Source organism: Teleopsis dalmanni, chromosome 1 (assembly GCF_002237135.1).
Source record: "Teleopsis dalmanni isolate 2A chromosome 1, ASM223713v2, whole genome shotgun sequence".
NCBI classification, from domain to species: domain Eukaryota; kingdom Metazoa; phylum Arthropoda; class Insecta; order Diptera; family Diopsidae; genus Teleopsis; species Teleopsis dalmanni.
The window spans coordinates 205,970,029-205,994,502 of record NC_051846.1 but is presented as its reverse complement, the minus strand read 5'-3'; the positions used below and the strand labels follow the sequence as shown (position 1 = coordinate 205,994,502).

Sequence of the window (24,474 nt, the reverse complement as noted above, 5' to 3'; positions counted from 1 at the left end):
AACGCTCTTCGTTTCTTATTGTCTTTATTATTATTAAAAAAATAGACTTCATCGTTCTCCCTATTTATTCTATTTATTAGTACACAATATATAATTAGTAAACGTTGTTTTTGTATAAATACATTTTATATGATAAATATTAGAAAAGTTATAGCCCGTTCCCCGTAATACAATTCCACAACTTCTTTGAAATGCAACATTAGTAAAAATTCTATAAATATTGTTTATGTAAAAATAATAGTGACTCTTTAAAAATCCTCATCGCTGTGATGTTCCGCTTTATTAGCCGTTTTAGGACGCATAGGTAACTCTCCAGTTATTTTGGAAATGCTTATATCATCTAAAGAATTTAAATCGACTGCAAATAAAAATATATTTCATTACTCTTCTATGAAAAATTTTAAATTTATTATTAATTTGCACTTACAATCATCATCGCCCATTCCTCCAATCTCAGAGCCCATATTGCTTAATATGCTTGTGCCTGTTGTAGGGTCAGTACCGCTCAAACCAAGTATACCGCCTATATCTAGATCACTTTCTGAACTACCAAAAGTGCTGTCATCTTCGTCGCCCATGCTTGAGTTTTTATTACGTTGCTTAAGCATACTACCCGCCGCACCTCTGCCATTACGATTTCGACGTCCAGTTGTAGGACGTGCGCGGGATGTAGCAGTTCCTGGACGCTTATTTGCAGTTCTACTACTGATATCCCTTTTCTCACTTCTTAAATTGCGCAACATTAAGTCTTCGTCACGTATATCTGGTATATCAGCATCCAAACCGTATCCATTACGGCGTATACCTCCCAACTCCGTCCCATCATCATCATCATCGTCGTCATCGTCTTGCAGTAAGCCCTCTGGTATGAATGGTATAGAATTCTCAGCGGGTTTTTGTAAAATAGGTGAAGCAATGGGCGTAGCACGTTTAGTACGTGCTTCTAGTTGTGCACGTAAAGCGTCTCGCACGTGTACGCGTTGAAAATATTGTTGAAATAATTGCTTCAATTCCTCTTCACACTCTTCAAACTCTTGCATATGTGCGGGACGTATTTTCTGCAGCGCTTCAAGTCGCTGTTTGGTACGTTCGAGCTCAGCGCGTTTACGTTGCAGTTTAGAATTGAGTGCGTTCATTTCAACGCGTGCATTTTCCAGTTGAGCGCGACTTGTCTGCAATTTTAGCTGTGCAGCTGCTGTGGCACTTTTAAGGGTACGCTCTACACTTGCCAGTTCCATGGGGCGATTCGCTTGTGCCTGACGTGCATCTCGATTAACTAATTCTTTGCAAAGCAAATCGTACAGAGTGACACCACGTTGCGTTAAGTCTGTTGAGAGTTCACGTGCGCGTCGCAAGTCATCCATTTTATCACCAATGTCAACTTGATTAAGACTACGATAGTTCTCTTCTTCATCCTTGTCTTCCTCGGCATTAGTGGGTGCTATCAAAAGTGTTGTTATCTTCTGCAATTCAGCCGCTGTTATTGCTGAGGCAGAGTATAATTTGCGGGGATTCAATTTTATAGCAGATTTAGTAACAAAGAATTCAGTGGCCGAGCATATAAGCAGTACGCGTTGTTCTTCTGTTTCCACACCACCTGACAAAACGGTTCCTGTTTCCATAAGTCCAGCTAACCATTGTAGTACTTCAGCTACAATATGAAAAGAAGCCAAACTACCGAACTTGCCAGATAAGGCTTGCAGGGGAAACACTTTTGGATATCCAAGCAGCTTAAGATGTTCGGCAAGATCTGCAAATAATTACAGTTTATGTGGTTTATGGACAGCAAATTAGTTAATCTGTGACTTACCTCGTACATTTTTAAAGGACATTTCGTTTCTTAATTTAATATTTTATTTTTTCTATAAAAATGAAATAATTTACTGCAGATTCACAAATGTTTTGTTTACACCACGAAATTTTCGAGGGTTGCTAGGATACGAGGACCCAACAGTGGTGGTGAGTGTTTAATATCAACTAGTGTCCTGGTTTACCAAATACTCATTGAGGTAAATTTTAATTTATTTCTGCTATTGAAAAATGAAATAAATTTTAATATTAATTTAGGGGGAAATTTCTTCTGAATACGAAAATTGATTTTAAATTCATTACGAAAAAATTATCCTCGTGTGGATCATTAATCTTAATTCCAAGTTTTTTATTTTAAAGGACATTGCCTGTCTCTAGAATTGATTAATTATGCTTATTGTCATTGGAAACAACATAATTTTTTGTGTAAAATATTGTTGAAAATAAATTAAATATTTTTTATGTTTAAAAATTGATTGAAGACCATTAATAATTCATATTTACTTTTATACGTAAAAGGGTCAATAGACAGTGAGAGATGTAATTATGTGCTGCATACTCGTATACATATGTTCTCACAATTGTAAAATATATATATTCACACTATGTACAGAACAGTTTATATCTATTGTATACTCTTTAATAAATATTGATATTTAAAATGTTTATAAATACATTTCGTTTTCTATTCTTATTCTTAATTATGGCGTTTGGGATTAGTAAATCGGGATTCAATCTAGATTTACGCTCGTTCTGTCAAATTTTGCTGCCCAATCAAACATGTTTAGAGTAATCTAACATTTTATATCGATCAAACCACAGTTTATTTGTGAAATCATATAAAACAGCTGTTAATGTCAAGGTTATCTTATTATATCTAGAGTGTTATAAATTAATCTCGAGTGTTATCCAGATTTAAATCCAGATTTACCAATCGAAAATGAAAACTGCACTAAAAATATATTAAAAATGTATTTTGATTAAAAAAATTACTTTAGATTTAAAAATCGAAACCGCCATTAGTATTTTTAGTGCAATTAATAGCACTTTATTTTTTAATTGTATATCATTGGAACATAAAGTATGTTTATGTAAGTTTCTAAGGATTTTTTACTTAATTTATTTTTATTGGAAGCTAAAGGTTTTGATTTCTTAGTAATTCATGTCCATTTAAATAGATGGATCTTATTAAGATTCATTGTTTAGAATTTGAGTGAAAGGACTTATATTGCATATGATCTAGATAGGATTATAGTAGGATACCTATTAACTCTTATTTACGATCTAAATTAGGTTCATAGTAGGACAAGTTTTCATAGTAGGATAAGTGATTCTTATTAGTTCGAATATGTTAGGCTTTAGTAAGTTCCGTTGCTTAGAATTTAGGATCTACTGACTGACATTGTATATGATCTAAGGTATTCTGAATTCGTAATCTTTGTAGTATATTTTTTTTTTTTTGTATATTTTATATATAATTGTATTCTATCTAAAACTAATTCGATATTTTACAAATTTTTAATAACATTATTAACATAAATGATAGTCGTGCTGCGTATGTCCCCTTTGAAACATCGCTATGAAAAACTTATTTCAGTTTTAAGTTGTATAAAGATCGTAGTATATAAACCGTAATCGTCTGCGAGCAACATGTCACAGACGGATGGATGTCATGGAGAGTATGATTAATCATAAAATTGAGAAGTAGTGATTTGGAAATGGATTTGGGAACATAAAATAATTGAAAACTAATTGGGTCTAAGTACAGGAGTTTTGACATCTAAATAGTGTAGATCTATTAAGTAAGCTCAAGTTCGTCTGCTTTGTTCATATGTTTCTTTATTCGTATCCTTTAGCCAATAAAAGAATCTCAGCGAAACAGATGGACCTTAATATCTGAATAACTAGTTCGGTAGTTATCAAGGGGAATAAATTGGCCTATTGTCTTGTCAATATTACGCGGTCTTGTTGTCTGTTCGTCAAATGAAGCATTGTGTTAGCATTCTATTCAACCATTCCCTTCAGAATGTAGAACTGATAAGCTGATCCAAGTTTAATCAAAAATCAAATCTTATAAAATTTTACTTCAATCGCTGAGAAAACAAACTGAAATACGCACATTTCCATAAGTAAGTTTATTGATTTAAATAATATAATTTAATTAAAATTAAATTACCTGAATCAGTTGGTAAGTGTAATTCCAGCATACTGAATAATAGTAGAAATTATCTTTTTTTCAACAGATAACTGTTCCATGCATAGAAAAGCGGTTCGTTGAAGTTTTTAATTACATTTTCTGTGTTAAGTAAAAACGACACCATTTAGCCGCATTTGTCATTTGTAAATGAAAGCACATATTGTGCAGTCCTCGCGAGTCCTCGACGAGGACGGACCTGCACATGGCAACAAGCACATGCCTAATTTGACGTATTTGACGCAAATACAATGCAACACTTTCAGTGCCTTTCACTAAGTCAACAGGTGTAAAAGTGGGCCATTGTATGATGTCCTTTTTTTCTAGCTCAGAGCAATTTGCTACTTACGTGCTGACCGATTTTTTTACTAATGCTGCACTGAAGCTGTGCTGAAATCATCTATCACAACGACAGGCACCATTTGTCTCTGTCAATATTTCTGCTTTTCGTTGCTTATGTTAGAGCAAATCTGTGAGTCTGTGGTTTTGTTTTTGTACTCTGCTATCTGCCCTAGTCAATTTCCTCTACAACGTGAATAATTGCTTTGAAGGCAATTGATGGTCCTCCATTCTTGAAGTTACGATCTCGATTTTTATTGATATACTGACTGAAGTATTTCAATGAAGTAATGGAAATTTATGGAGTTTTTTCAACTTTTTAAATGAAATAAAGATGTATGGACAAAGATATGGACAAAGATGAAAAGAATAAATTGGTAAAGAGTTGATACTACAGCAAATGGAGTTCGTTATTTGTTAACAAAGATTAAAAGGTCAAAAACTTTGCCCTTAAATAGGTTATATTAGGGGCTACTACAACTAACATAATTATTACACATTTACGTTTTAACAAGTTTCATTTTAGGTGATAAAGTTTTGTGCTAACTTAATAAAAGAAGAAACGAGTCAGTTTACTCATCTGAATAATTTAAACAGAAAATTCGAACAAATCTAAGATTGATTAACCTGTGCTAGTATTTCAACAACATACGTTTCAGTCTTATATGATAGAATATCTTTCTACCTGGAAACGGACCAACCTTCTAGGTAAATACTTTGTAATTGTTTGGCTTTTATCTCGATTAGAAGAAGAATTCCAGATCCATCAATGAAACACACAGATACAGAAAGAACTCTAATACATATGGGGTTGCTTACAGAGTATCAATTGGATGACTTTAACTTGTGCGAGTAGTCTTCCATTGAGTAAACATTTTTATGCAATTAAATCACAATAATTAAGAAACTATTATAAGAATTTTTGCTGTGTATTATAGATTAAATGATCACCTTATTAAACTCGAAACTTACTTTAATAATACTTGTAGATTTTATAGAGAAGTGAACGAAACGATCAAGACTGACTGTGTGATAGATTAAATTATCACTTTATTAAACTCGGAACTTACTTTAATAATACTTCAAGGTTTTGTAGAGAAGAGATGAAGAAACAAAACTCATTAGTGTAGGTGTAATACCATATAGTCCATGTAGTGGGCACAATGAATCTCTAGATCGCAATACAAGTTCTCTTAACATAATAATAATAACAGTATATCTTGAAGCTGTATTGAATACAATATGTATTGTAACAAAATTCAATATAGAAAGATTAATGAAGTCCTATTGTCCGAAGTGAGTGACAGATTATAGTGAGCAAATAAGTAATTAAGTAAATATGCAATCAAGGGAGTGATTACAAGCTATTATGTATGTAATTACTTTTTGTCCTTCAAATTAAATTTTACCAAATTCCTACAATTCTTACAATTGTAAAGTAAAAAAAAATATTCTTGTTAAATTTAAGTATTTGACATTTTCACAAATTTTTTTTTTTTCATCTCAATGCTAAGGTTAAAGTCTTGCGTACAGGAAAAGTATTGTAGGATGTCAAAGTTTAAGAACTCTTATTGCATCTCACAAAAAAATCTGACCTTTTTTGAGTTACATTTTAAATTAAAATATTTCAGTACAATGAAATATTAAAGAAAATTGAATAAAAAAAATATAAAAAAAACATTTCTTTTAATTCAACTTTTACAAAATCCAAGTCAGAATAAAATTCAAAAGACTCGTTATATATGACCAATACAATACATGGATAAAGATGCTATCCACATCCGCTACAGACTGTATTCTTCTTGCTATGTTTAATATTTTTGCTGAAGAAAAAAATTTACCTTTAGTTAAAGAAAATGTTCCTTTTAGATTAAGATCTACTGATTAATTTTTACAAATATTTTACAATACTATTATAGTGTAAGTCCCTATTATTATCACATCTTTTCTCTCTCTCTATATCTGTCTCTGTCTCTCTCTCTCTCTCACACTGTGGAGATGTAATTGTTGCGAACGAAGTATAAATGCTTGACACACACACTTTGTGTTAAGAAATTATGTGGAATTAAATTTTATTGACGCATTGACAAAAGTCAAAATGTTAAACGTTCAGTCAAACATTTAAAGAAAATACGGAAAACATGCTTTAGGGATATTTTGCAAAATCAATACAAAGCGACAATGACATGAAAAAAATGAATTTTATATTTGTTCGCTTGTGTGAAGGAAAAACCGAAAGTGAACTTGTACTAAATGCCATTGTCAATGCCATTGCCATTTACAAATCACACACACACTACACACTGCCATACACCACCACACATCGAAGTGCACAGCATCGCACTTGAGTGTATTAAGTGACACACGATAAAGCAGTTTTGCACGGAGAATGCATTTACTTAGCATTTGCAGTTGTTGTTGTTGCGGTCAGAATGTATTACACGCTTACACGCGCCAGAAAAAAAAAATTAAACAAAAAAATGACACAAAAAAATGAAACAAAAAAGCAGAAGCCACACAAATTATGCTGAAAGTGTAAAATTTGTGGTATGTAAGCCATTTCTGTTTTCACATTTAATTTCATTTACTATATTTTATTTGTGGCTTTCATTCTGAGTTGGTTTCTGAGTTTCATTCTGGTTTGGTTGTTTAAAGTATATCAATACTTTTTTTTATAATATTCAATAGCGAATTTGTTTGATAGTAAACAATTTCATTTCCGTTTCCGCTTTCTTACACACAAATATGCCACCACACAGAGATCTCTGTAGAGTAAGCAGTAAGCATACTACACTGTGTATTGTTGCCACATTACTTTTTTGTGGTTGTAAGGCAGGCAATTTCTTATATTGTATCACATCATTTTTATTTTTGTATTTGTATTTGTCACACTTCATATTTGCTTCAGTTGCTTCAGTTCTGCTTGTTTTTTTTTGCTTTTCCTTTTTAAATGCCATAACTTACTCAATATTAGTGTTGTTGTTGCTGGTTTTTACCGTTTACTTTTGTCCAACAATAATTTTATTGCATGCTTGTTTTTGTTATTTGTTATTGGTTTATTAATTTTAAGTGCTTTCAGTTCTTTTGTTTTTGTTTCAGCGGTGTTTTTTTTTTTCCTTTTTAAGTCCTTTTTGAGTGCCACTAAATTGCTTTCCACTTTGTTTTTGTTATATTCGTAATTGTGTTAGTAAATTTCGACGCAGTTTGTTGTGTTAAACAAAAAAAATGGCTTTTTAATCTCTTTTTTTGTGTTTGTGTGTTTTGCTCCTGTGTGAACGGCAACGCATTTTCAGCTCTTGGTTTTGGCTTCCACACGTGCAGTTATTTTCTCAAATTTTCTCAAATTTTTTAAAATTGTTTTAATCACTTAAAAGCGCTGTCAATGATTTTAAAAGTGTTTTTAATGCATGTCAAACGTAGATTTTTTAAATTTCATACATTAAAAAGCCTTAAAACTTAAAAATCAATTTTTTATACACAATCTAAATAAACAAATACACATAAAAAAAATAGAGTAAATTATATTTCACTTACCGTGTAAACAAAGGATGTCAAAAAACTTAAATGACACTGGGGTGTCATCTGACTGAGAACAGATTAAGAAGTCAAAGACTTATTAAGGCCGTGGGCAAGTTCGAGTAAATTGATGGTAAATTGAGGGAAATAATAACCGCTGTCGGTATGGCAGCGAATGTTGGTATTTACCAGAAGTTCGAGTAGGGTAAATTAAATAAAAATTAGGTGAATTTAGGTGTTACCATTGTGAAAATTTTATAAGATGTTTAATAAATAAATAAATAAATTTAAAAACTTTTAACCAAAAAAAATAAATAAGTGCAATAAATAAATAAATAAGTGTATAAATATATAAATAAGTGCAGCACAAAGAATCCCTAGAAAATCTCAATTTAGTTTACCTCAATTTACTCGATCTCGCACACGGCCTAAATATTTTTGGGTGAAAACCTTTTATATTTATTTCGATAATTATCTTTTAATATTTCTTAAAAGTTTTGTAATGGAATATCAATAGTCGAACTTTGATGACTATTATACTTATATTCTACACTTATATTTTATAGAACATTTATATTCTATAGAACATTTATATTCCAATTTAAATAAGCTAACCATTGCATTTTTATAATTTATGGTATGAGTCACAAAACGATACTTCTGACACAAATAATTTGCCACTATAATTTAGGTTAAGAGCTCACGTGGTGTCAAATATATCGAGATCATACCAAATCCTTCACACTATGCACGTAAGCACCTAAACATTCACGTGTTTGTGACTTAGATTACTGGGATGATAATTGGAACAATAACCCACACATTTGTTTGAGATAGGATGAACCGAATTTGCTGACCGAATGAATAATAAAAAGTCCTTTTAAATATTTTTCTATCTTTCTTCTTAAATAATTGGATCCTTCTTATTAAGCACGTCACCACCTGAGCATTCTAACTTAGATTAAGTGGACGATAATTACTTTACTAGCCATACATTTGTAAGAGTCAGAAAAAAATATCGGGTTCACAATACGTACACCTGGTGTGTATTAATGGGTGTTGCAACTAAATACAACTACATCCCAACTATAGCCAACTATGTAACTAAATAGTTGTTTGGGGATGATGAGGAGTTAGTAAGCTAATTATAACTGCTAACAATCACAGAGGACTGTAGATTTTAAAGTACTAGTACGCTAACTATAGTAAATACCTATAACTATATTTAAAAATGTTAGAGGTAGTATACCTACCATAGCCGCTAGCAATCAAAGAGCCATAATTATGTATGTAAAGCAGTTAGCATACTAACTATAATCGCTGATATCCAAATAGCTACCATTCAGGATGTTAAGAAGTTTTGTTAGCTTAGTAGTAAGATAACTAAAGACAGTGGAGCTAAAATTGATATTAACATAAATGAGTTATTTTTCTTATATTTTTGCATTAAATAACTTTAGTAGATCTCTGTCGCCAATAAAAGATCTATCGTGGTCGTAGTGTTACGCTCCGTTGGAAGCGAAAATTCCTACCTTCCTTTCTTAGATAATATGATACAGTGAAAATGCAATTTAACGACACCTACACCGATTTTAAACGGATATTCATATTATGGCAACAATTTATTAAAAGATTTAATTCATTATGTTAAAAACTTTACTTTTTTCGCTTGGCCGCTCCCATCAAAGAACTAAAGTTAGCTAACAATAATAAGTATTCGTTTACAGGAGTTTTCACTGTAATTGTTAAAAGTGAGAAGTTTTGTAACTCTAATAAAGATTATGTAAATTATGTTAAATCATTATTCACGCCTTAATAAATAATTTCATTCATAACTTTCCTTAAATTGCTTAGGTAGTTACAATTTAATAAGAACGCCGATGTTCGTTTCAAGTCAATTTAAACTTTTTTTTTAATTTTATAGGAAAGTTGAAAATGAAGTTAAAAAGTATCTGCAAATGACTTTATTGCTTTTTATGAGACATTTAAGCTAATTAATAACTACGAAGTTGATCAAGAACGTCGTTAATATTTTAAATTGTGGCCGTTTCTGCAATTGAAATTTCATTAAAAGTTTATTTGAAAGCAATTATAACACACAATTTAATTAGCAAAAAGTATATTTTAGAAAATTCTTAACAGGATAAACACTTTTGAGAATAACATTTTTAGCACATAATTTTGGTGCGAAGTTCTTAAGTTGAAGATATATTTTACTTATATAGATTGTTCAGTTTTGTTTGTCTACATGACATCATTGCAATAAAGTGCAAAATACTTGAAACCATACATAAACTTGGGAAAACAAACTGAAATTAAATCCAATCTAATCAAAACGAATCGATTCTTACTTACTCGCAAAACAAATAAATAAGGAAAATTTTCCACTGTTGCGGGAACTTAAGCCACATCAGATACAAAAATCCTGCAACTGCGTTGTACGCTGGGAAAAATAAAATTTCAAAAGTTGTTGCGAAAACTACGCAAATAAAAATAAAAGTTAAACCATTCGTCGATTTCAGGCTGTGGTAGGAGCTACGCCCACCACGTCTTCCAGCCAACAGCATTAGCGGCGGCGGGGTTCCATTAGAGAATTCACAGACTACAATTTTAATTTCCAATCGTCACGTACAGTGAACTTATTTTCGCTAATGAAAACATTGTTTGATATAAGAAATAATAGAGGAAAATATTTTAAATATATTGAGAGAAAGAATATAGCTATTATAACAACTAGAGTCCGAAGGAGAAATATTTATTTAGTTTTATTAAAAATTTTAAAATAATAAATTCGGAGTAAATGGACAGAAACACAGGGTGTGGACACAAATCGTAAATAGTACAAGGCCAGATTACTACTAATTGGTTTCTTAAATGAAGTCTTTTCCGCAAGTGGAAGATATGTAGAAACTATTGCCAAATTACAACTTTCCGAACCATTCGCTATCAATGGTATAGCGAATGGTTCGGATGTACGACAATGATGTGTTTTGTCGACTTTATTGTTAATCTTTGCGCTAGATAAAAAATTGAAAGGATCATCGTCTGATGGGTGGCTAAACGGTGGTATCTAACTGGCGCCATTTACACGACTTAGAGATTTGGATGGTGCTATTGGAGTTATCTATTTTGCATAGTTGCACTTACAGTGTAGCTTTATTGTATTTATTGTATATAAATACTTTACACGCACGTTTAGAAATTTGTAAGAGAATACGTAAGATTATGAGCAGCGGATATGAGGTTATATATTCTTCTTTCATACGATTAGAAACCAAGTAGGTAGCATACGTGCAATCAATATATATAATATATATATATATAATATATATAATATATACAAAATATATATAATATATAAGCATTATAACAAATAAAGTATATTAAAGAAATATGTTTTTCAAACAGTAGTGAACGACAACAACAAAAATTCATTTTATATTATTTTAATTAATTGAATTTTTGGCTGACCCGACAGCTGTTTCGATTATTGCCAAATACCCATCATCAGTGGTCTTGGAAATAATTCTTGTATTTAATTATTCGCAAATATTTTTTTGAGACTGCAAGTACCAGGAATTAAACTTGGGTTCTGCTAAATATGAAGCTCAGAGTCAGCGCACCTTAACCAACTAACTAAAAGCCGTACAAGTTTTATATACATAAGTGCATAAACAGACATTATATTTTTATTTGCTTTGGCATTAACAACTGTTCGCATTTAGTGCTTTCCTTACTATATCATTTTCAGTGTGAGAAATTTGTTTTAAAAGAAAAAGGAAATGATTTAAAGGATATCGTTATTTTAGGTGAGTACAATTGAATTGAGTCCCAAATGAAGGAAAATTTATTTATGTTCAAGTTTTATGGATTATACATATATATTTTTGATTTTCCGGTGATAACCCATAACTTTGTAGAATAAGTAATGTGTTAAGAAAATTTATGTTGTATATTAAATATTAATGTCGAATCAAAAGGAAGTACTTTTGATTTTTTTTTAGACATTTTAAATAAAAAACTCTAATTTTGTGATATTGACCTAATCAAGAGTTGATTAGGTCAACTTATGTTTAGAAAAAAAGTGATTGGAATAAGACATGTTTTGGTTTTTTTTAAAATTAATAAATATTAATTTTTATTTTATTTTATTTTGTTATGAATTTTTTAAAGATTTAATTATATGAATTTTTTTTATTCCAATATTGATTTTTATATAAAAATTCTATAAAAAAGTTCGCAATATACAATATAAATATGGTCACGTTCCGATAAAAGGAAATCCAAAATTCTCATTGAGATACCCTGTAGAGATATCAGTCTTTTGGTAGATTAACTTACAATTCACTGTATACTAAAAAACCATACTAGAAGTTTAGGTCTCCCTTTCAATCAAATCTGTCGCAGTTGTAGGGAAGATGACGATCTACTTATCTACTATTTTTGCCCAGCTCATGCACAGCGCCGACTCAATACGTTAGGAGTCCCCTTTCTTGAGGATCTTGACCATTTACAGGAACTGACATTAAAGTTCCTGAGTTTTTCGTATATATACGGTAACACAATGGCCGAATAGTCCTAAGTAAATTTACTACGGATCGCCGGTATAACCTAACCTAACCTAATACAAATAGTAAAAATAGTTTGAAATATTTTAAAATAGTGAATCTTCTTGTACATCTTCACGATACATTGGTTTGTTAATTATTTAATATCTTTTTAGATCGTTTTTTTTTATTTGAATTAAAAATAAATTTATTTTCATTATTTAATATTTCAATTATTTTTTGATAATGTTACTTAATTTGACGCTACGTAATAGGACATGGAAAAGCTTCTTAAATATATGATTTCAGTAAAATATTATTATTTTTTTCTATTAATGCACAGACAGTGCTACTAACCATATAATAATCTCATTATTTTGTTATTTTAATAAATAATGAAATGTTTTGTCTGCCAATACAATACGACTTCATTCAGTGATGTACAAATAAATACTATTAACATTTATAAATAACTACACATTCCCTTATAAAAATATCTCATTACATTTTTGATTACAATGTAGGTTGTTTGGAGAATAAAGCTTAAAGGATCTGTTATTTTATTTATAAAAATAGAAAAGCCAACTAAAATTATTATTTTGTATCGAAAAAACTGAAATTATTGTATTTTACTATAATGAATATCTTTAATGCAACCACAATACAAAGTATTTTAATATAAATAGTGTCCGTACAGAATAATTTTATGCGGGTATAACATTTTTAGGTATTTTATCCTGATTACCCAAAATTCAATTAAATGAGAACAATGTTTTTCATTTAGTTTAACAAAAGAGTTTCGCATCCTGTATTTCTGCCAATAATCCTGTCATTTCAAATTTAATGTTATTTTTAGTAGCCTTAATTTAAGCCATAATGAACGCAATTATTGAAAGGATATTAATTTTATTGTTCAATTTTATTTGATGTAAACATTAAATCGACTGATTGCCTCTATTCAAATAATTTCAGAGACAAATTAACGAAAAAAGATGCTTTCAATTGCGAATATATGAGAGGGTGGAGTTTTCTAAAGAAAAACTTTTTTTATTTATATTTTTTTTGTATTTAATATCATATTCAATTAGTTATTCTTTTTTAATATTAAGTAATATTTTAAAAAAAATTTTTTTTTGCAAGTTTGCATTATCAATTAGCACCAAAGACTTACAATGGACGTAGTATTTTGCTCCAGTGGGAGTTAAGAAGTTTGTCAGATGAATTCTATACTATATAGTATCGAGTAGTACGTAGTATGTATCTATGCATGGATATATTGTTTTTTTCGAAGCAATTATTTTTTAAATTGTATCATAAGTATCTTAGATTGTCTATGACTCCAACTCTGAGAAGTCGCAGAGAGTTAATTGCCATTACCTAAATACCATGCACAATCATGTCTACTTCTTCGTGGGATTACAAACAGTTGATTGCGATTTCTGAAATACCATGGATACAGCATGTCTCCTACTCGAAAGGTTTACAAAGAGTTGATTATGATTATTCAAATACACTGCACGGACCATATCTTCAACTCCAATGGGTTACAAAAAGTTAATTACGATTGCTCAAATACACTGGAGCACTATATCTTCTATCCCTAAAGGTTAAAAAGGGCTGCTTTTAACATGCATCAAAAGCTTTTAACATGCATCAAAAGTAGAAAAATACCATATCCAGGTCTTAATTTTCGTAACATGAAGTCTAACTTCTTCGATATCGATACTACAGGAAAATAACGAAGGTGAACGAAGCAATTCAATATAGTTATCACTGCAGAGGAATATAAGGTATTAAATTGAATCGTAGAATATGGGTAAGCTTTTGAAAATTACTAAAAATAGAGATAATATATCAACTGTTATTAAAAAACTGCATAATTATGTATTTCTTTTGTTTATGTTTATTAATGGTATATAACATATGTCCATTAATATTCGATAGCGATTTGCAATTAAAAACGAATGTAAAGGTCATTGTATTATACATGTGTGTTAGTATTCGATTCTTCGGAAACTAGTTTTATTTTTTCCGGAAAGAAAGCTTTATTGTATTTTTTACAGCCAACTTCTTACTTAAGCAGCGGAAACATTATATTAACTTACCATTCAAATGTGTGGTAATTTGGTAATTTTTTCTTTGTTCTTAAAATGAATAATAAAACTTTTTATCGATGAATTGGAAAAGAATCATGTGAAGAAACTATAATTACAAATATCACATTATATATATTTCCAAAGCTAATAGTTTTAGGTTTCAGTTGGATGGCGTCATCATCAGTAAGCTGTAGCTAGAGTAAACACATTGACCATAGACGAGTTTATATATCATGAATAAGTATTTAGAATGCGGTTATAAACTGATGTCTGTCGGACCATTATAGTTATTAGAAAGCTAACATATATTGTCTGTGGATATGCCATGTGAAGGCCTATTTAAAACATAGTTGCGGTGACAGTTTGGTCTCAAAGAAAATAAAGTCCCGATATAAAGAGTGATTAGCTCTTATTTATACTCTATCACACTAGTGTTGATATTGAGGTCGATATAATAGTGACGCAAATCTATAGAATAACGTATACGATAGTTCTTCTTCTTCTTACACTGCCTACTCATTTTGAGTGTTAGCGGTCGCATTTATTAACAATAAGGTTATTTCCAAGTAATTTTAAACTTAAATTTTCAGTATTACAATTTCTTTAATAATACTTATAGCTAATCATTAAAGGTAACATTTAACTTTTAGCATTCAACTACATTAAACTACAATATATACTATCGCTGTGTAAAGCTCTCTCGATCGCGCAGAGTGTATTAATTTGCCAATAGTTCGAAGTCCTGTCCAGGTGCGGATATTCCTTAACCATGAATGTTGTTTCCGCTCAACGCCTCTGCGACCTTCTATACGGCCTTGAAGTATAAGTAAATCTACAAGCTATTAATTTTTGTTTAATATAAGATATATTTTAAAATTTCCTTCACTTTTGCGCTTTTTTTTTCATTAGGTGAGATTTTCAAAACCATTTTATACTTTTATTTTACATTTAATATGTGTTTACGATACTCAAACGCAAAGCAACTAAAGTGCGATAATTCAGTTCCATGGGGAACGATTTTTCTATTTCATTGTGCAGACAGCAGCTCTAGAATTAATACACACATTAGTGACTAGCAAAGGATGTGAATAGCACAAATCTTAATAAAAAATAATTGCAATAACCTTCTGCGATGAAGCACATCAAGGACTCTTGCGTACTTCAAAACCAAATCTACTTCAAAACCAAATCTGTTGCTTTAGTAGCTGCGAAGTGAATTACTTCAAGCAGGAAATCCTTTAACATTTCGCAACTGAGGATATACAATCTTGTCAAAATAAGACATTAAGTAATTTTTTTCCCAGTGCACAGCACATTGTTTTTGGTGTGTTTAATATGTAAAATAATTTAGAGAAACTCAAATGTGGATTTTTCTTTAACTTCAAAGTAGAAAAAAGCAATAAAGGATCAAATAAGCAGGATATGAAATGTTGGGGAGAATGTGTTTCGGTTGGCGGAATGAACCATTCCCTGCTGCAGTGCTGAACGAGTTGCTTTGCATAATGCAGTTCTTTCAAGTTGTGTGCATTCTCTACTTTTATGGAAAATATTTCACTGCCATTTGCAGTGACTTTTATTATTTTCGACTTGCATTGCCATTTGCTTGCCTATAACACGATAATGTTTTGACCTAATTTCCAACACTGCCTCAGTGCCTCAGCTTTTGTTTACGGATTCATGGAGTTCATTTGTACTGGAATTTAATATAAATACGATTGAAAGCCGATTTTTGCTGCTATTGTTGTTGTCATCTTGCTTTGACATTTAAGCACCTAACGACTTACAGTAATTACAGCTCTCCTGCTTCTATTCCTAAACTTATTCGTAGTCTTGTATGTTTCGGCTTTCCGAAAACAGTGTCCTGTAATTTGCTTTAATGCATGGTGTCATGTTGTGCTCAAGTAGAAGGTCCTGGTGTGGTGTGTGCATATGTTGACTCAATTTCCAAATAATTTTCATACTATTTGGTGTTTAGCTATAAGTCAAGAGTTCAATTTTCTTGTAGAGTTAAATCAAAACAAAGAAATTACAGGGACTAAAAACCACTGAAGCGTAATTAGGCTAGGATTTCTGTAAACTTTTAACGAGTTCCAACAAAAAAAAAAACAAAATTAAAGGTTAAATGTAAAGTATATTTCTTGTTTAATTACAAAGGATTATAAAAAAGTTTTCTTAATTATTATATCTATTTTAATATATTTAAGACACAATTTCATTTTTGACCTTTTTCGTTAAGTTCTTATATACATTAAATAAATCTCAGTGTATATTTTTTTAAAGGTAAAACATTAACCCTTTTTTATACTTATAGCAAACAAAATATGCTCCTAAGCCATCGCAGATGAATACTAAACGTTAGTTTACAATTTTTTCATAATAAAAAAAAAACAAAAATTATATGAAAAAATATTGATTTTTAAAACCATAATCCAAACCAGCATCAGAAACCAAAATTTAAAATGTCAGATTTTTGACCTTAAAAGTTTTGATTTCAAAAAGGAACAAAATCATAAAAAGTATGAAAAAGGGAAACCACATAGATTTCAATGAATTCATTTTGTTTGTTGAAAAGGATAAAAACAGATGGAAAGCATTGAAATGCACAAAATTTAGTTTTGGTAACGAAATCAGAATGGTTTTGCAAAAATGGAATGGTTTTGCATGGAATAAGAATAAAGGGGAACTCACTCATTCATATAATCTGCCATGTGATACACAGATTTTAAAATTGAAAAAGTATTTTTTTTCATTAGAGTGAGGTAAAATTTTTAGGGTTTCTTAACCAAAAAAAAAAAATATATATAAATAAATAATATTCAAAGCTATTGTGTGAAAAAAGACAAATTAAAATAAATTTAAAAAAAATTCCTAAAGTTATTTAAATAGAATTTAAAAATATTATTAGTATAAAGTCAGATTCAAAACGGCTTTTTAGCTAATTGAGGAGGACTCGTCCTCCCTCCACCCTAACTAACTAACTAACTATAAAATCAGATACTCTAACTTTAAAAAACTAAAAATAAACATTACAATACAATTAATTAATTTTTGTTGTACGCGATTTTTTGACCAAACACGGCATCGCTCAGACACCATATTCGCCAAATCTGGATCCGTGCGTCTTTTCCCTGTTCCCGAAACTCAAATTAGCCCTTCGAGATAAGCGTATTGAGTCAATTGAATCGGTAAAAGAGAATTCGCTGAATGAACTAAAAGCCATACCTTCACGGGTCTACGAAAAGTGTATGGAAGATTGGATTAAGTGTTGGCATATGTGTATCGCTTCAGAAGGATTCAGATTTAAATTTGTGTGTTTTATTTACAAAATCCGAATACTTTTTAAGCAGAAGATAGATGTTTGTTTTAGTTTACTCCTTCAGACTAGTTAGATTGTCGGTAAACTATACTAAAGTTACACTAGCTATATATGAGTATAGAAAAGAGGTTATTGAATTATTTTTAGTTGATATTTTTAAGTTGTAGAAAGTTATTGGTATATAAGTAACCTAAGTATTTATTATCTAAATTTGAATATTAAACTTTTTTCATATATATGTTTTTTGGTATTCAATGCTATATATTTTTATTCAACGCTTTTTAAAGTTTCCTTTATACGTATTGGGATCAAACACTCAAATACCATGTAAGTTTAATGTGTTAATATTGTTATTTAATAATTATTATTAATTATTTAATAATTTTTTAAATTAGAAATTTCTAATTATTTCATTAGAGATTCAAAGCTTTAATGAATTTAATTAATATATCATATCAGATATTATTCCTCACAGGTCGTCCAGCCCGACTTTGTAACTGTTTAATAATTATTAGCTATACTTTGTTGGTGGCTTTGGATCTTTGGATTTTATATAATTGCATTAAAGGGTTAATATATTTTAAGACAAATTTGTTAAAAAAATCATATTACGTAGATGCAATGAAATTTATGTTATTGCTTAATATTTAATAAAAATAAATAAATTTGTGGTTAACTAATAATTACATATTTGCAGCAAAATTAATATACAATTTAAAGAGGATTTATTTTTTACAAAGAAGATTTTAATAAGAAAAATGTCGACATTACGAGCTGCATATTCTGCAAATTCAAAAGCGAATAAATTTTTAAATTCGAGTAATGCGAAAATTGAAATAAAATTTCTGAGATATTATTCACCAGATGAAAAAAAACAATTGGTTAGATATTATATTTAAATAATTTTTATAATCAATTAAATATGCTCTTGTCCAATTTGGCAGAAAGGCATTGTGATTGGTTTATATGAGAAAGAAGATGATAAAGGACCAAAACTCACAACGAGCGCCGAGAAATTTGATGATCGAGTTCAAGGAAAAATATCGGAACTTGTCAAAGAGTAAGTGTAGTTGATATATCATATTTTTTATATATTTTATTATAGTCAAACAGAACAAATGACGCTCAGTGACATTATAACACTGCACCCCTTACTCAAAGATACAGTAGGTTGTAGAAGCGATCCAAAGGGATCGTTTCCAAGTTATCGTGATGTCCAAGTTTTATCATTAGTATTACTTACATTTTATTCTGAACTATAGATACTCATATAAAAGCCTTACAAATCAATCTTATGATAATATTAATTATATATTTATCCGAATGATCACCACAATAATTAGAATCCCCTAAGACCACATTTTTATAATATATATTGAAACACAATTCTTGTAATTTTAAAACAGATATAATCTGTCTGGAAAGGTAGGCAGATATAAAATTTTTAATAATATTGATCCAGAATATCGTTCTGCAATTGTTGTCGGTTGCGGCCGTGAAGATATCGGTTTTAATGAATTAGAATTTATAGACGAAGGAATGGTGAGATCAAAATACATGAACCACATCAACTGAATTATTTAAATATTATTATTGTAGGAGAATGTGCGTGTAGCTGCAGGCATTGGAGCACGACGTTTACAAGCATTGGATATGACAGAAGTTCATATTGACTCTATGGAATATCCCGAGCAAGCTGCTGAAGGTGCATCTTTAGGTATATGGCGATATCAAGAATATAGAAATAAAAAAGACAGAGAAGGCTTACCAAAGCTAGAACTTTATGATTCACCTGACGTGGATGCTTGGACGCGAGGCTTATTTAAATCAGAGGCACAAAATTTAGCTCGACGCTTAAGTGACACACCAGCTAACCAAATGACTCCTACCACCTTCGCGCAATCAGCGGTTGATGCGTTATGTCCATGTGGTGCATCTGTTGAGATACGCACAATGGATTGGCTTGAACAGCAGCAAATTAATTCATTTTTAATGATAGCGAAGGGTTCATGTGAACCTCCGGTGATGTTAGAAATTCAATACTGTGGCACTTCACCAGATGATAAACCAATTATGCTACTTGGTAAAGGAATAACCTTTAATAGGTAAGTTAAAGGCAAATAAAAGTAGACCAAAAATTGCTAACTATAATTTATGCTTTCAGTGGAGGAATAAATCTACGTCATCCGAATGGTATGGACGAATATCGAGGTTCAATGGCTGGTGCAGCTGTTGTATTAGCAACAATGCGTGCAGCTGCAGCACTTTCTTTACCCATAAATATTAGTGCAATAATTCCATTATGTGAAAATATGCCGTCAGGCATGTCAGTAAAACCTGGCGACATTGTGACGCTGCTAAATAGAAAAACTATGGCCGTACGGGTAATGTCTTCATTATATTAAAGGTTTTAGTATATTTCTTAAATGTCTTAATTAAAAGGATGTAGATAAAGCTGGAGTTGTCGTTATGGCTGATCCAATGCTTTATGGGCAAAGTCAATACAAGCCGCGCTTAGTAATTGATGTTGCCACACTCAGTTATGGCGTTCAGAAGACATTAGGAGGTGGCGCTACGGCTATATTCTCTAATTCGCATTATATTTGGAAGCAATTCCAAAAAGCTGGCTCTCTAACTGGTGACAGAATGTGGCGATTTCCGTTATGGCGTTTTTATAAAAAACTTGTAACCGGTAAAATTAAATATATTAAAGAAAAGACAATATTTTAAAATTTATTTGTTTTATAGAGCATGTTAGTTTCGATATAAGCAATAATGGTAGTGGGCCTGCGTCAGGCTGTCTGGCAGCTGCTATATTAAATGTAAGTTAAGTAAAACAATTAATCAATTTCAACATTAATAAAAATTTTTTTGATGATTTAGGAGCTAGTGCCATGCGTAGACTGGGCTCATTTAGATATAAGGGGCGTGGGCATGTTATCACGTTTTGGTGTGATACCTTATCTGCGAAAAGATCGTATGACCGGTCGTCCAACGCGCACGCTTATACAATTCTTATATCAAATGGCTTGTCCAGATAAACAAAAAACAATGTGAAAAAATTACAGATGTTTATAGATACAATTTTACTTTATCTATTATATATTTTTAATAAATTCCAATCATAAAATTGGATTAAAAAACATGACTTCTTGTTTTTATGTTATTCGAGATATTTAATAAAATATTTAAAGCACATGGGCGTAGAGTCCATGTTTTTACTTTACTTAGCCCTACTTTCTCAATACATAATAGCAGTTTTTTGATTTTACCGGGCATTTGAAACAGAACAGTCAGTGCTACAGCCTGCAGTATAACAAGGGATAACATATAAAAAAATTTTTTTGTTGCCTGTTTTTGCAATTCACTGAAATTTGTATATTGTATTATAAAGGTATGTGCAACCTCAAATCCCACTCCCAATACGCATCTTCACAGTACATACTTTGCGGCCTTGCTTCCTTATTGTATAACCTCCTGATACTATTAGAGATGATTTTCAATTTATATGAGTGTAGTATAACCTATAATAGTCTATTAGAATTTATATTAGATTTCTTAATTCTCTTCGTTAAGTTGAAATAGTTATTGTATTTCGTTTGAAGGATATGATTAGAGATTTGGAGTGTCATAAATTCGATAATTTTATGCATTATAGTTTATTTTTGTGGGCTAGGAAAAAAATGCGTTCCTTTCCTAGGCTACAGTGCTTAGTGTATGAGAAAATATCCTGGCAAATTTGCTTGCTTTTTCATTACCTTCAATATCAACATATAACAGAATCCATATAATTCATACCTGATTCTTTGGAGCATCTTTTTTCAAATTTTCCAGTTAGATCTCACCTGTTGTTTAAAGAGTGTAATTATTCCTCGGTTTCTGTAGTTATATTAGGGTTTAAAGATTTACATAGCGTTTCGAGTATCCTATTTCTGCTCTAAGTATTTCTAACTGACATTTGAGCAGGACATAAAGTTATTATATACAGCACATATTTTCCAGCGATTTTTTATGTCAGGGTAAAACCAAGAATTGAAGGCATTCTAAAGCCATTAAAGATTTGGCTTTAATTTTTATTAAATACAAATTATTTCCTACATTTATTATATTAAAATTAAATAAAAAAATTAGGTTAAAATATTTTTTGTTAATTTATTATAATAATAAATTTATTTTTCTAAAACCAATTACTTTCATCACATTTTTTAAATTATGCTTGGTAAATCTATGTTTTAATGAAGGTATTTATGTAAATATTTTCCCTGCTATGTTTTAATAAAATTTTACAATTTTAATTAGTTTGTCACTTTAATGACATCGAAGGTTGAAAATATGAAAAATTAATTAAATTAAATATTAAAATTACATTATATGCGGAGCAGTTGTGAACACAAAAGCGGTGGTTCTGACATTAATTGCCTTGATTTTTAAAATGGCGGTGATAGTTTCCGGTTTCAGCGGATATTCATGCGTTGTATTTTTGGATTATTTATGCAATGTGGCAGTGAACTATGTCAATGAGTGGTCATCGTTGCGAAATAAATTATTTAATGCATTTAATAATTTATTTATTACACACTTCGGATTAATCAGTTTATAATAATAAATATTTTGAATTTACATGATAATTAAAACAACTTTTTTTTCTTAAAACTAATATAAATTTCAACAATTTACATTGTTTTATGAAAATGAGAAATTGAATTATTTTACATACTACATAATACAACAATAGTTTTAGCATAAAGCTAAAGGATAATTGAATTATAGTCCCTTTTGAAGACTGTGTCTCCACCATTGAGCAAGTCCGCTACTTGCCAATAAAGGCCCATATCTTAACAACCTTCTGAGGACGTTCTGTTTTGCTGTCTGGTTAGCAGTTAATTTTTACCTCACTTGCGAATATAAAAATGGATACTTTCCTCTTTGGTTGTGTCCTCTGATTGTAGCAGTGGAGCTTAATATGCCTAACATACAATAATGAAAAGAAACTTATTTTCCAAATGAATAAAATTAATTTAAAGAATCAAAATGCTTTGCTCATTAAAGTTTATTAAAAAATTCTTTAAAATGTCTATTTCTGTTTTTTTTTTGTTTAAAAACAGTTTTGTTTGAAATACCACCACACCTAAGCCATTACTTAAAACCATATTTTTTATCAATTATTATACACAATTATTACTGAAAAGCATCTGTTTTTTCACATACTTCAGATGAGTGCGATTTCGGCGTATATAAAAAATCAAAGATATATTTTTAATTTGGTTAATTTATTATTCCTAATTATTTTCATAAAAATTTTTCCAAATTGTTTGATGAATTGAATTGATTATTTATTACATTCGAAGAGAATGTGTGTGAATAATAAATACATATTTTCTATCTGAAATCAAACAGAATATATTTTGTAGTTGCATTAATATAAAATCGAAAAATAAAATAACATTAAAAAGTTGAATACTTTAAAATAATAAATAAAAACTAAATTGTTTCTATTGTCTGAAAAATTCACAAACATAAATTTAAAATATATATTAATTAGTTATTTAGTCAATATTAATGTTATTTTACTCTGAGATGTTCATTAATATTCAAAACTGCTTGAACTTTGTACATTCACTAATTAATAACTAAAACTAATTAATTTTAATTAGTAATGCAATTTATTGCTAATAAGTATATTGTATTTATCTTTAATTTGAATAGGGAAAACTCTACGTACAAAATTTAAAAAGCTTTAGATAACATTAATAATATAAAGTAGATTGCTTTTGTGGTATGTGTGGAAAATTATAGTATTTATGTTAATTATATAGTACAAACTATAGTACTGTATAATTAATTACCATATTGCTATATGTGTTTCACTTAATTTGATAAAATATATTGTTTTATTCTCTATTCTTAGATTCAACATCTAAGAACAACTTTACTGGTACCTTAAACCTTGTATATAGATACATTTTATTGTTAATATAACATATATCTGACATATCATCTGGTTAAAGATAAAAAGCTTTTCAAACAAGAAAATGGACAAGCGTAAAATATTAATAACTTTTGTCAAAATTCCATGGTGTATATCGAACGATATTCATCAGGACCTTAAAATACCTTTTGTAAAGCGGTAAATTTGTAAATCCATCTAACTGAGAGTCTACGGAATAATACCTGGTCTTTGAGAGAAATGAATAGATTACAGATTTGAGAATCATATAAGACTTTCTCTAAAAACTATTTAAGATGTTATAGTCTAAAAACGCAATTGTGTGACACCTTCATTATTTTTATCTTTTATCTATATTAGCAGTGATAATACCGTATTTCCATATAAGATTTTATCGCAATCTGCTAGCTAGTATGTTAATATCATCAGTTTTTGCAATCATATTTTTGAGTGTCTTGCAGTGACATAAAGCAATCATTGTGTAAGAATTTTTGGAAGCAGATACTTGAGAAAGTTTCATCAAGCACTAAAGGTACTAGGTATTGGCTCTAATTAAAAAAATATCAGTTCAAGGAAAGCATACCAAGTCAATTGAAAAGATAAAAGATTTCTTATTTGATAAAAAAATGTTCACTGAAAAAATCAAATCAAAGGATATACTTTAATCAGTCTTTGAAATATATATGCTTTTTAGTGAACAAAATAAATTG

General features: G+C 30.0%; 3 protein-coding genes across 3 annotated transcripts in view; 1 reads left to right on the top strand and 2 right to left on the bottom strand.

Moving 5' to 3' along the window:
• LOC119671504 (mucin-5AC-like) overlaps positions 1-24,474 on the bottom strand; it is a 531,335-nt gene that overhangs the window by 252,023 nt on the left and 254,838 nt on the right. The window lies entirely within an intron of this gene.
• Positions 174-1,832, bottom strand: LOC119673371 (clusterin-associated protein 1). Its single transcript, XM_038084634.1, has 3 exons — positions 1,811-1,832; positions 428-1,759; positions 174-358 (listed from the first exon to the last, which is right to left on the bottom strand). The coding sequence occupies exons 1-3, from the start codon at positions 1,830-1,832 to the stop codon at positions 249-251; spliced, it is 1,464 nt and encodes a 487-aa protein (XP_037940562.1). The 3' UTR covers positions 174-248.
• Positions 18,073-20,931, top strand: LOC119671515 (cytosol aminopeptidase-like). Its single transcript, XM_038082192.1, has 9 exons — positions 18,073-18,144; positions 18,515-18,698; positions 18,762-18,877; positions 19,224-19,359; positions 19,417-19,922; positions 19,982-20,201; positions 20,260-20,509; positions 20,566-20,639; positions 20,701-20,931. Exons 2-9 carry the CDS (start codon positions 18,576-18,578, stop codon positions 20,872-20,874), a joined length of 1,599 nt encoding a protein of 532 aa, XP_037938120.1. The 5' UTR covers positions 18,073-18,144; positions 18,515-18,575; the 3' UTR covers positions 20,875-20,931.